The sequence below is a fragment of the Oncorhynchus mykiss genome, chromosome 28, assembly GCF_013265735.2.
Source record: "Oncorhynchus mykiss isolate Arlee chromosome 28, USDA_OmykA_1.1, whole genome shotgun sequence".
NCBI lineage: Eukaryota > Metazoa > Chordata > Actinopteri > Salmoniformes > Salmonidae > Oncorhynchus > Oncorhynchus mykiss.
In genome coordinates this window covers 32,392,106-32,404,507 of record NC_048592.1, presented here as the reverse complement: position 1 = coordinate 32,404,507, position 12,402 = coordinate 32,392,106, and the positions used below count along the sequence as shown (strand labels likewise).

Genomic DNA, 12,402 nt, shown 5'->3' with positions numbered 1-12,402 from the left:
TCATTAATAATTTATTCATAAATGTATGTTTATGAAACTCCTGATGTCACGGTCATATAGAATGTGATTGGACATTTCAGTCTTTCCACCAACAACTTGGGAGACCAACGTGACAAGGAGGCTTGGCAGAACACATCCAGTAGGGTAGGACACCCTTTAGCGGCCACCTGTATCTTGTGTGTATTCCATATGTTTGTATGTCACAGGAAGATCCTCCAGGAACAGGTGTGGGTAGGGGAAGGGACAGGGCCAAGGCCCAGGTAATAGTAACAGATCGTCATCCTGGGCTTCACCATGTACTCTGGTCAAACCCCACCTAAACAGGTACGAAGGCTTTTGCGTCTTGTGTTGGAAATGACAGGCTGTGATCTATCTTGGGTTAGTTATGAAAAAATATTTGGCTGGTGGCCTACTTGGTGGCCTGGCGAAGCTCAACCAGAGACTGGAGCTGGGTAGTGAGGCAGCGCTGACGGGTAGGCAGACACTGACGAAAAGCTAAATCTACCAGCTTCCAAGGTGGTCTAGGTCTCCTACGTAGGATAACTCAAGTCAAGGTGACAGTGGCATACTGCAATGTGTATTTGAACATAGCCAGTGACAGGATATGGAGATTATATACTGTGTATGTGATTCCCACTGTATGGAGAGAAGTCAATGGGTTGATGTAGTGTGAAATGGAAAAGAGGATGATCACATTACCAACTATCTCCTGGAAAGTTAGTTTCATGCACGAAGGACTATAGGAACTCCCACTGCATGTCTGAATTTGCTGATTTTAAGGGACATTTTTCCTGGTCTGGTTTCTCATAGCAGGTACTTTGTCGATATGGGGCAGCAGTTAGCCTGGGGACGAGGCTAGATCTTACTGACGAGGCTAGATCTTACTGACGAAGAGGCTAGATCTTACTGACACTGAATGTATCAAATTGAAACAATTTAGGATTCATTTAGGTTTTTATAAATATATTTTTCTTTTAATTATGAGATTAATGATAAAATGAGGCAAGAAATGGATCATTAGAAATGACATTTATTGGTTCTCAAAATATCTGGGGATACAGAGCAAACAGTACAATGAGTGAATGAATACAGGGTTCTATCCAGACATGGTATATGAATTAGTTTGAAAGAATAATGAGTGCATAGTACAGGGATGAATAGATAACTCATGAATAGTGGGTTTGAAAACATGCAGGATCGCTTTTCATCGTTGTGCTTTTACACTGTACTCCTAGCCAGAGCAGAAGACCTTCAGTGAAATTACACTCAGTACATTCTCCTCCTTACCAAGCTCATGTTGTCCATCACTAGTGTCTCATATTTCAATAACTACAAGCTGTCTAGTGGGGTGTGAAACGATGTACTATGCATAATTCCAGTTTTTTGTTTTGTTTAGTGATTATATTGAGAGTTAGTCTACATTTAGAATACAAAAATATATTACCTCTGTAGTTACTCAAGGAAAGCGATTTACACGCATATAGTTCATGAGTGCCAGACATTATTCCCTGGCCCCAGGGTAGTATTGCTTATCTTCATGGTGTGATGACATTGTACCTCACAAGTAACAAAATGTCATTTAAAACATGAACTTCAAGAACAAAGTATCTTCAGGGACCTCATGCATTAACAGTGAAAAGAAAATAATGACATTTAACCACAACACAAATGAAAAGGAAAAATGTCCTATGATAGCGCTTGCATATTGTTTGTAATACAGTTATTGTAGTTGTCTTGTTTTGAATGGGACCTGCCCAACCATCTGTAACCTGCACAGAAACACATACCATGTAATTTGGTAAAAACTGGCAAACAACTGACTAATAAAATGATATGTATGCAATGAGAAAACTGCAGAATCCACACTTAAAAAAGGGTAGTTGTCAGGGAAGGCAAAACCACAAATTCACCTGTTACACTTTTATTTTATTGATCTTAAACAACTTTACTGATTAGGGAGTTCATATGACATAGAATGCTGGGGAAGTCTGGAATAGGGTCAAATCTATACATACTTGTATTCTGAAAATATAGGATGAAGCAAATTCCAAGTCACCAAAAAAAAAAAAAAGAAATCTACGGTAGTTCCAAACGCTTTCTGAAAATGTCTGGTTAGATCTGAAGAAAAAACTAAAGTGTAAGGCAGGGTACAAGAGGCTCTTTTTTTTTTTAACAGTTCTTCCGTTCTTCCAGAGTCATCCTGTGAGGGAAGAAATCGGTGATACTGTCAGTGCATAATTGTGCATTCGTCTTCTGTGTACTGTCTTGTCTGTACAGTTGATAAGACATCTTTAATGCTGTGTATATGATTAGATACTCCCATCGACTCTACTTTGCAGTACAGTACATAAAGATCACAAATTGCATAGTGTAACAGAACTATAACATTGCACATCCATTTTGCCCCCATTTCCCTTTAAAAATACAACCCTGAAAAAACAACAAAACGAAGAGGATGAATTCAATGAATTTACAGTTACAGGATAAATCTACAGTTATTTTCTGTCGGTCATCGTAAACTTCTGTGTTGCATCCAACTGGGTGCTGGACGGCAGCCATTTTACTCCAGAACGCTGCACACGCATCATAATACTGATGGACAAACAAATACTGTAGAGATCAGTGCTACAAAGGAGATACACAGGGATTGGAATAGTAGTGACTCATGGTTAGACTGATAAGTCCGATGTAGTAGGGGAGATATATATATATATATATATATATATATATATAGTACTTTGGCTCAGTAGAAAATGAAGACTAAAAAGGAATAATGTATGCATACAAGACCATTGGGATACTTCTGTACAAAATCTCAAACTTTGAGGTCACGAAACATGACCGTTTCCATCTGTGGAGGGGGGGGGGGGGACAAGATGTGTGATCATCAATTGAGATCTAACACGATTTGTCAGTTCTCTTCGCTAGTCTTAGAGTTGACAGTAGACGATGAAAAGGACATCCTAGTGTCTGTCAACCATCCATCACTGGGAATTAACAATGCTGGTGGTATTCTGGGTCGTGTTCAATGGGCACCAAGAGGAAGAAAACATGATTGAAAGAGAAAGAGACTGACAAGATTTGTCCAATAAGAATTTTTGTTTTGTTTTCCGTATCAATCCATTTTCCGTTGCGTGCCCTGGGCAGGTCTTTACGGTATCCTGGTGTGTTAGCAAGACATGACCCTGGGCAGGTCTTCACGGTATCCTGGTGTGTTAGCAGGACATGACCCTGGGCAAGTCTTTACGGTATCCTGGTGTGTTAGCAGGACATGACCCTGGGCAGGCCTTCACGGTATCCTGGTGTGTTAGCAGGACATGACCCTGGGCAGGTCTTCACGGTATCCTGGTGTGTTAGCAGGACATGACCCTGGGCAGGCCTTCACGGTATCCTGGTGTGTTAGCAGGACATGACCCTGGGCAGGTCTTCACGGTATCCTGGTGTGTTAGCAGGACATGACCCTGGGCAAGTCTTCACGGTATCCTGGTGTGTTAGCAAGACATGACCCTGGGCAGGCCTTCACGGTATCCTGGTGTGTTAGCAGGACATGACCCTGGGCAGGTCTTTACGGTATCCTGGTGTGTTAGCAGGACATGACCCTGGGCAGGTCTTCACGGTATCCTGGTGTGTAAGCAGGACATGACCCTGGGCAGGCCTTCACGGTATCCTGGTGTGTTAGCAGGACATGACCCTGGGCAGGTCTTCACGGTATCCTGGTGTGTTAGCAGGACATGACCCTGGGCAGGCCTTCACAGTATCCTGGTGTGTTAGCAGGACATGACCCTGGGCAGGTCTTCACGGTATCCTGGTGTGTTAGCAGGACATGACCCTGGGCAGGTCTTCACGGTATCCTGGTGTGTTAGCAGGACATGACCCTGGGCAGGTCTTCACGGTATCCTGGTGTGTTAGCAGGACATGACCCTGGGCAGGTCTTCACGGTATCCTGGTGTGTTAGCAAGACATGACCCTGGGCAGGTCTTCACGGTATCCTGGTGTGTTAGCAGGACATGACCCTGGGCAGGCCTTCACGGTATCCTGGTGTGTTAGCAGGACATGACCCTGGGCAGGCCTTCACGGTATCCTGGTGTGTTAGCAGGACATGACCCTGGGCAGGCCTTCACGGTATCCTGGTGTGTTAGCAGGACATGACCCTGGGCAGGTCTTCACGGTATCCTGGTGTGTTAGCAGGACATGACCCTGGGCAGGCCTTCACGGTATCCTGGTGTGTTAGCAGGACATGACCCTGGGCAGGCTTTGATATAGGAAGAAAAAAAACGGGCATCATATCGGTATCGGCTGATAATACAATAGATCGCTTTCATCTTACAAATGACATAACTTTTGCAAAATGGCTGTTTACAATCGTGGTTGTTCCCCTAATTTTACAAAGAGAAAACTGTGGCTATATTGCCATACCAATATGAGAAAGATAATGTCCAGTAAATATGATTATCGCATCAGTCCGTCATTTCCCTATCGATGCATCCCTAATATCCACTTTTGGCGCCTCCTAGTGGATGGTGTACAGATGTGCATTTCCCTCAGAGCTCAGAAGTTAGCAGATGATGTAGCGATCCGTTCTAGCCTCTCAATTCAGTCAATGGTTTCTATCCATTCATAGCTCCATCCGTGAACGCTAGTGTTGTCCGCTCTGCTATCTCAGCTCATGGCATGCTTAGTTGGCGGATGGTGCAGAGATCCGCTCTAGTCTCTCCGTTGACACACAGTCCAGGCGGATGATGTAAAGATCCGCCCTCGTCCTCTCTGCGTTGCTGCTACTCTCCGGGCAGATGGCCCCATCTCAGTTCATGGCGTGCTGGCGGATTGTGTGGAAGATCCAGTCCATCTTGGTGGTCCAGCCGCCGTGGTGGGCGTCGTTCATCTGCTTCATAAAGTAGTCCAGAGCCTCCTGCTCCGTCTTGTCCAGCGCCAGGGTCTTGCGGATGTAAGCGATGTCGTCGAAGGACTGCAGTTCGGGCATCCCCGAGCCCAGCATCATGGAAAACAGGTTGATGAAGAGGTTGGCGTGCTGCCGGATGGCCAGGTAGGCCTTGTAGCACATCTCCTGGAACCTGGTGGGAATGGAAGGACAGCGGTGAGGGACGATTAGTCTGCGAAATGTTGAACCTACCTGGGTTAGGAGTGTCTGAGAGAGATACATAAAAAGTTGCATTTTTATGTATCGGTTGGAGTAATGATATCATTCTGTAACACAATGACATGTACTCATCCATTTAAAGCAAAGGAAGTCAAAAAAGGTACGGCATCGTATATTCAAACACGTACCTTTCCCTTTGGGGTAGTGAACCTAACACCTAATATTCACTTGTAGGAACGCTAACATAATAAAACATAACAAAATAGTGAAACTGTACCTCTCAAACTCCCTGGTTTTGGTGCACTCCTGGGTTCCTTTACTGATGACGATTAAGAAGTCCTGTGTCAAGACGAAGGGCACCCGCTCTCGCTTGTAGCCAAACTTCTTCTTCTTGTGATCCAGGAAATGGCCAAAGTCTATGTGGAATAGCTGCAAGGAGAAACTATTTTTTACAACTATTTTTTAACCTATAACCAAAGAACGTCAAGAGAAAAGAGTAGTGTGTAGGATTGCAAAAAAATCTGGCAACTTTCACAAAATTCCCCAGTTTTTCAGAAATCCTGGTTGGAGGATTCCCAGGTTTCCTGCTTATTCCAGGAATCTTCCAACCAGTTCTATCTGCTACATAGAGCGTGTTGTTTTGAGAGCGGAGGAACATCTTTACTCTATTCTCCCCTACTGCACCACAGTCATCAATTATGTGTCAGTACAACAGCTTAGGTCCAGTTTTTTTTATTTAAATTTGTACATTGTTGCTAGTGGTCGTTCTAAATGATCCTCTAATTAAGTTGTTTTTGTTTATATTCTGAACTTAGCTAGTCAATGTATCTCGCTAGAGTTTTTGCTAGTAGCTTCTTGATGTCATAAATCTTAGTAAAATAACCAGTTGTGTGTAGTCGAGGCCATATGCAACCAATAAACGATTTCTCATTATTTCAATTCACAAGATATAATGATCGTGTGCATCAAGAATTGAACCTCAGAGTCTTGAGCTTGGATCCTGCCATTGGACTTGACGTAGCGCAGGCAGTGAAGCAGCTTTCATTGATTTTAAAAGGAAGCATTTCCTCAACGGCTGACGGCTATAGTGTAGCAGCGCCGTTAGTCTGTGAAGTACCTGTCCATCATCTTTGACCATGATGTTGCTGTTGTGTCTGTCACCGATCCCCAGGATGAAGGTGGCTACGCAGTAGCCCGCACACGACCGTGTGAACAAGTCAATGGCCTGGTCGTACCTGGACACAGTTTAATGGGTTTTCCATGAGTCAAATGGCATTTAACTGAAGAGGAAGTTGTCATAACCCTATGGCATTTAACTGAAGAGGAAGTTGTCATAATAGGAATACCAAACACAGTACAATCCACTCCTAAGCAATTCCAGGAAACCTTTGCCCTGTGGAGAATAAACTTGATATGTTGTCCCCCCATAAGCAACGGACTGTTCCAAATAGTTTCTCTGCTTAGAACTATGAAATGTCTCACCAAATCTCTATCCATTACAATAGTATCATTTAGAATGAATTAGGATTGCTTCGAATGAAGCAATGTAGAAGAACAAAGCTACATAGGCCTACTGGGCATTCGTTCTATGTAGTGTTCAAGTGTGGCTATTGGAACCTAGCCCAGGCATCACTCACATCTCTCCCCTGTTCTTGTCCTTGAGCCACTGGTGCAGTGTGTGGCTGTTGAACTGCAGCGCCCCCTTCAGGCCTCCTTTACACTGGATCTGCATGATGGTGTGGGAGTTTCTCACCACCTCTATCAGGCCCACGCAGTCGCCGATGGACAGGCAGCCGTACGGCAGCATCCTGAATGACACAGAGGAAGCAATAGGATATATTTCAATTGATTTAAAACAGGAAATCCCATTTGAGACCAAGAAGCCCTGCACACAATCATACAAATTCACAATTCCAACAAAATATACAATATTTACAATTTAAGAAAAGTAACTTACAAAATATGATCATGAAAGTTTGGATGGGTCTATAAATCCCTCAAAATACTACAGTCCAACACATCTATGCCTCCGTCTATCCAGCCATCGACACAGGCTTAAAACTGCTTCTTTAACCTGCCTCCTCTCCTTCATCTACACAGATTGAAGTGGATTCAACAAGCGACATCAATAAGGGATCATAGCTTTCACCTGGTCAGTCTGTCATGGAATTCCAACCTATGAGGTTGGAATAATACTGTGGAATTGTGAAAATTATAATAAATGCCCTTTTAGTGTAAGAGCGGTTTGAAAAGACAGCCTGAAATGTCAGCCTGTTTTTGGTGGGATGGAGTTTTGGCCTGCCTGTGATAAATTAGTTAATAGACTAATAAGAAAGCGACCTGACTTTCAGTCCACCCACATGGACATTCTTCCTGCTCGTATCTCATTTAGGCTACACGGGTCGCTCCTAATTTTAGGCTCCTGCTATTAAGGAGAAGAACACGAAGGGTGAAATCGACTATTCATGCGTGCTGCTGCTGAGCGGATACAAAGAGACAGTACCTGAGATCAAGGCCCTGGTTCTGCCAGATGTTCTCCATTATTCTAATGATCTGCAAAGTCAGCATGTCCTGCCTCAGATCTGAAGGAGACGGGGGGGGCGGGGTAGAATAGCAAGATGATGAGCAGTTCAAGCTTTGATCACACTTTAAAATGCAGCGTTTCCCAAACTCAGTCCTGGGGACCCCAAAGGGGTGCACGTTTTGGTTTTTACCCCTAACACGACACAGCTGATTCAAATAATCAAAGCTTAATGATCAACGTTGGATAGTTGAATCAGTGGTGTAGTGTTGTGGACCCCTTGGGGTCCCCAGGACTGAGTTTAGGAAACCCTGCCTTAATGCATTATGAATCGGTGCCAGGGCAATGCAAAGTGAGTTTGGGGACATGCATGTAAAATGGGATCCTGTAAGCATGTTTATCGTCTAGCGAGTCAAGGGGGTTGAGTGATTCGATATGCATTAGCGAGACATACCATCTCCGTTTTTAAATATGATCTCGTTGCTCTGGAAGAGCAGCTCTGACATCATGTCGGGGTTCTCCCAATTGAGCCACAGGGGCCGCTTGGCCGATGACATCATCCGGCACTCTTCCAAGCTAAAACAGATCGTAAACATTGTATCAACACGGAGATGCTGAGAATAACGTTAACAAAACATTTGACCTGTCATTAACCCTCAATTTCACAGGATACATTTCTTGGTTTCTTTGTTCAAACATTCCGGGGAAATATGTGGACGTTTGTGGTCATGTCTACTGCGCTTTCTGGAATGAAAAAGCGTCTGTACCGGAGGTTTCCCAGCTGGTGCGCTGGGTTGAGTGGAGAGGTGAAGCTCTGTAGGGCATCCATGTAGTCAGGCCGTTTCATCTGCTCCACCAGGAACTTCATCTGAACCTGAGGGCAGAGAGAGAGAGCTTCACTTTACTGCAAGGAGTCCATAGTCGTGAAGACCATTTGGGCCTGTTGGCTTGTATAGCAGTTCTACTCGTTTTGCTTAGTATCGCTAGTTTGTTGTATGACTGTGGGTTGTTATTTTGTGTTGTATTGAGGATAAGAAAAACGTGGTCATCTATTGAGGCTTCCATATTAGGGCGTGAAGTGGAAGGGCCTTGACCACAGTGTAAACTTGACCTTCTGGGCCTCGTCCTTCTTCTCCTGCTTGAGGAGGTCGGTAAGGTTGATGAGTTTCTCCATGGCCTCCACCTGTCTGCTCAGGTGCTTGAGGTACATGCCACAGGCCCGGCAGTAGGACTCCAGCAGCAGGCCAAACCGCTGGCTCACAGTCTTGTTGTGCATCTCCGACCTGGAGGCAGAGACAATAACTTATGTGATTGTGATTGGTTCAGCAGCAGACCTCTTCTACGATATGCTACTATAAATATTGCAATATAATCGTTTTGCAACATTAATATAAGTAGATAATAATAAAAATATATATATATTTTAGTCGCATAGTCATTCAACAATCTTAGTATGGCGAAAAAAATAAGGCTTAGTTAATTCATTTAGACTTCATTTAACAGATAGATATTGCTCAACTGATAAAACTGCACAGTATGGATTTGTAAGGTTCAAATACAGCATAGTCTTGACCTTCAAGATATATCGTCAATGTCAAATACCATCATATGAGATTTAATCATATATCATCGACCTGATTGTGCATAGAGGTCGACCGATTAATCGGAATGGCCGATTAATTAGGGCCGATTTCAAGTTTTCATAACAATCGGCAATTGGTATTTTTGGACACCGAGTTGGCCAATATTTTTTTTTTACACCTTTATTTAACTAGACAAGTCAGTTAAGAACACATTCTTATTTCAATGACGGCCTAGGAACAGTGGGTTAACTGCCTGGCTCGTTGCGGACCACCTGGCTCGTTGCGAACTGTGTGAAGACTATTTCTTCCTAACAAAGACAGCCAACTTCGCCAAACGGGGGATGATTTAACAAAAACGCATTTGCAAAAAAAGCACAATCGTTGCACGACTGTACCTAACCATAAACATCAATGCCTTTCTTAAAATCAATACACAGAAGTATATATTTTTAAACCTGCATATTTAGCTAAAAGAAATCCAGGTTAGCAGGCAATATTAACTAGGTGAAATTGTGTCACTTCTCTTGCGTTCATTGCATGCAGAGTCAGGGTATATGCAACAGTTTGGGCCGCCTGGCTCGTTGCGAACTAATTTGCCAGAATTTGACGTAATTATGACATAACTTTGAAGGTTGTACAATGTAACAGGAATATTTAGACTTATGGATGCCACCCGTTAGATAAAATACGGAACGGTTCCGTATTGTTTTCGAGATGATAGTTTCTGGATTTGACCATATTAATGACCTACGGCTCGTATTTCTGTGTGTTATTATGTTATAATTAAGTCTATGATTTGATAGAGCAGTCTGACTGAGCGATGGTAGGCACCAGCAGGCTCGTAAGCATTCATTCAAACAGTACTTTCGTGCGTTTTGCCAGCAGCTCTTCGAATGCTTCAAGCATTGCGCTGTTTATGACTTCAAGCCTATCAACTCCCGAGATTAGGCTGGTGTAACCGATGTGAAATGGCTAGCTAGTTAGCGGGGTGCGCGCTAATAGCGTTTCAAACATCACTCGCTCTGAGACTTGGAGTAGTTGTTCCCCTTGCTCTGCATGGGTAACGCTGCTTCGATGGTGGCTGTTGTCGTTGTGTTCTTGGTTCGAGTCCAGGGAGGAGCGAGGAGAGGGACGGAAGATATACTGTTACACTGGCAATACTAAAGTGCCTATAAGAACATCCAATAGTCAAAGGTATATGAAATACAAATCGTAGAGAGAGAAATAGTCATATAATTCCGATAATAATTACAACCTAAAACTTCTTACCTGGAAATATTGAAGACTCATGTTAAAAGGAACCACCAGCCTTCATATATTATCATGTTCTGAGCAAGGAACTTAAATGTTAACTTTCTTACATGGCACATATTGCACTTTTACTTTCTTCTCCAACACTTTGTTTTTGCATTATTTAAACCAAATTGAACATGTTTCATTATTTATTTGAGGCTAAATGGATTTTATTAAGATAAAAGTCTTCATTCAGTATTGTTGTAATTGTCATTACTACAAATAAATACATTTTAAAAAATTGTCTGATTAATTGGTATGTGCTTTTTTTTGGTCCTCCAATAAATCGGTATCGGCGTTGAAAAATCATAAATCGGTCGACCTCTAATTGTGCACCCTCATACAAAATGTACATGCAAGACTTCTCAAAATGCATGACCCATAGAAATGTATGCAAAAACATTTTCAAAAACACATGTCTTGTGATTACGCAAATAAATGTGTGAAAATAAATGTGTAACTTGATCTGGCGAATTGCCCTCGGTCAGCTTTTCTTTACATAAACCCTGATATGCACAAATTAAGCTTTTTAGAGGACCTTGGAGAAAGATGTATTATACCAGCAGAATGGCATTCCAGCTGCCTGTGGCAACATCAAGCCATCCATAATACACGCTGTGGAAACAACCGGAAAACAAACTCACTTGAGATGCCAAAAGAAGAAATGTCCTATCCGCTGATTGGTCAAAGCCTTCTTCAGCAGGAAGCGGGCCAGCGGGTTGTCGAGGTACTGTTCGTACTTAAGAACCTGGTGGCCAGAAGAAGAAAAAAAACAGGGCACGTTTACAACACACACCCACATACAGTGCATTCGTAAAGTATTCAGACTAGAGGTCGACCGATTAATCGGAATGGACGATTAATTAGGGCCGATTTCAAGTTTTCACAACAATCAGATTTGGTATTTTTGGGCGCCGATTTGCCGTAAAAAAAATGTTATACCTTTATTTAACTAGGCAAGTCAGTTAAGAACACATTCTTATTTTCAATGACGGCCTAGGAACAGTGGGTTAACTGCCTCGTACAGGGACAGAACATCAGATTTTCACCTTGTCAGCTCGGGGGGTCCAATCTTGCAACCTTACAGTCAACTAGTCCAACACAATAACGACCTACCTCTCTCTCGTTGCACTCCACAAGGAGACTGACTGTTACGCGAATGCAGTAAGCCAAGGTAAGTTGCTAGCTAGCACTAAACTTGTCTCATAAAAAACAATCAATCATAATCACTAGTTAACTACACATGGTTGATGATATTACTAGATATTATCTAGCGTGTCCTGCATTGCATTTAATCTGACTGAGCATACAAGCATACAAGTATCTAAGTATTTGACTGAGCGGTGGTAGGCAGAAGCAGGCGCGTAAACATTCATTCAAACAGAACTTTCGTGCGTTTTGCCAGCAGCTCTTCGTTGTACGTCAAGCATTGCTCTGTTTATGACTTCAAGCCTATCAACTCCCGAGATGAGGCTGGTGTAACCGAAGTGAAATGGCTAGCTAGTTAGCGCGCGCTAATAGCGTTTCAAACATCACTCGCTCTGAGCCTTCTAGTAGTTGTTCCCCTTGCTCTGCATGGGTAACGCTGCTTCGATGGTGCCTGTTGTCGTTGTGTTGCTGGTTTGAGCCCAGGTAGGGGCGAGGAGAGGGACGGAAGATATACTATTACACTGGCAATACTGAAGTGCCTATAAGAACATCTAATAGTCAAAGGTTAATGAAATACAAATGGTATAGAGAGAAATAGTCCTATAATTCCTATAATAACTACAACCTAAAACTTCTTACCTGGGAATATTGAAGACTCATGTTAAAAGGAACCACCAGCTTTCATATGTTCTCATGTTCTGAGCAAGGAACTTAAATGTTAGCTTTCTTACATGGCACATATTGCACTTTTACTTTCT

General features: G+C 42.9%; 1 protein-coding gene across 2 annotated transcripts in view; it reads right to left on the bottom strand.

Annotated features, from left to right (window-relative positions):
• Positions 1-1,014: 1,014 nt before the first annotated feature.
• The window catches only part of LOC110508222 (phosphatidylinositol 4,5-bisphosphate 3-kinase catalytic subunit alpha isoform), a 28,803-nt gene continuing 17,415 nt past the window's right edge, over positions 1,015-12,402 (bottom strand). For both annotated transcript variants that reach the window (XM_036966102.1, XM_036966101.1), the window contains exons 13-21: positions 11,140-11,243; positions 8,731-8,902; positions 8,387-8,493; positions 8,074-8,195; positions 7,602-7,680; positions 6,736-6,906; positions 6,216-6,333; positions 5,376-5,527; positions 1,015-5,072 (exon numbers count right to left, since the gene is read on the bottom strand). In XM_036966102.1, the coding sequence (XP_036821997.1) occupies positions 4,802-5,072; positions 5,376-5,527; positions 6,216-6,333; positions 6,736-6,906; positions 7,602-7,680; positions 8,074-8,195; positions 8,387-8,493; positions 8,731-8,902; positions 11,140-11,243 (1,296 nt within the window). In that variant the 3' untranslated portion in view covers positions 1,015-4,801. The remainder of the gene's footprint in view (positions 5,073-5,375; positions 5,528-6,215; positions 6,334-6,735; positions 6,907-7,601; positions 7,681-8,073; positions 8,196-8,386; positions 8,494-8,730; positions 8,903-11,139; positions 11,244-12,402) is intronic.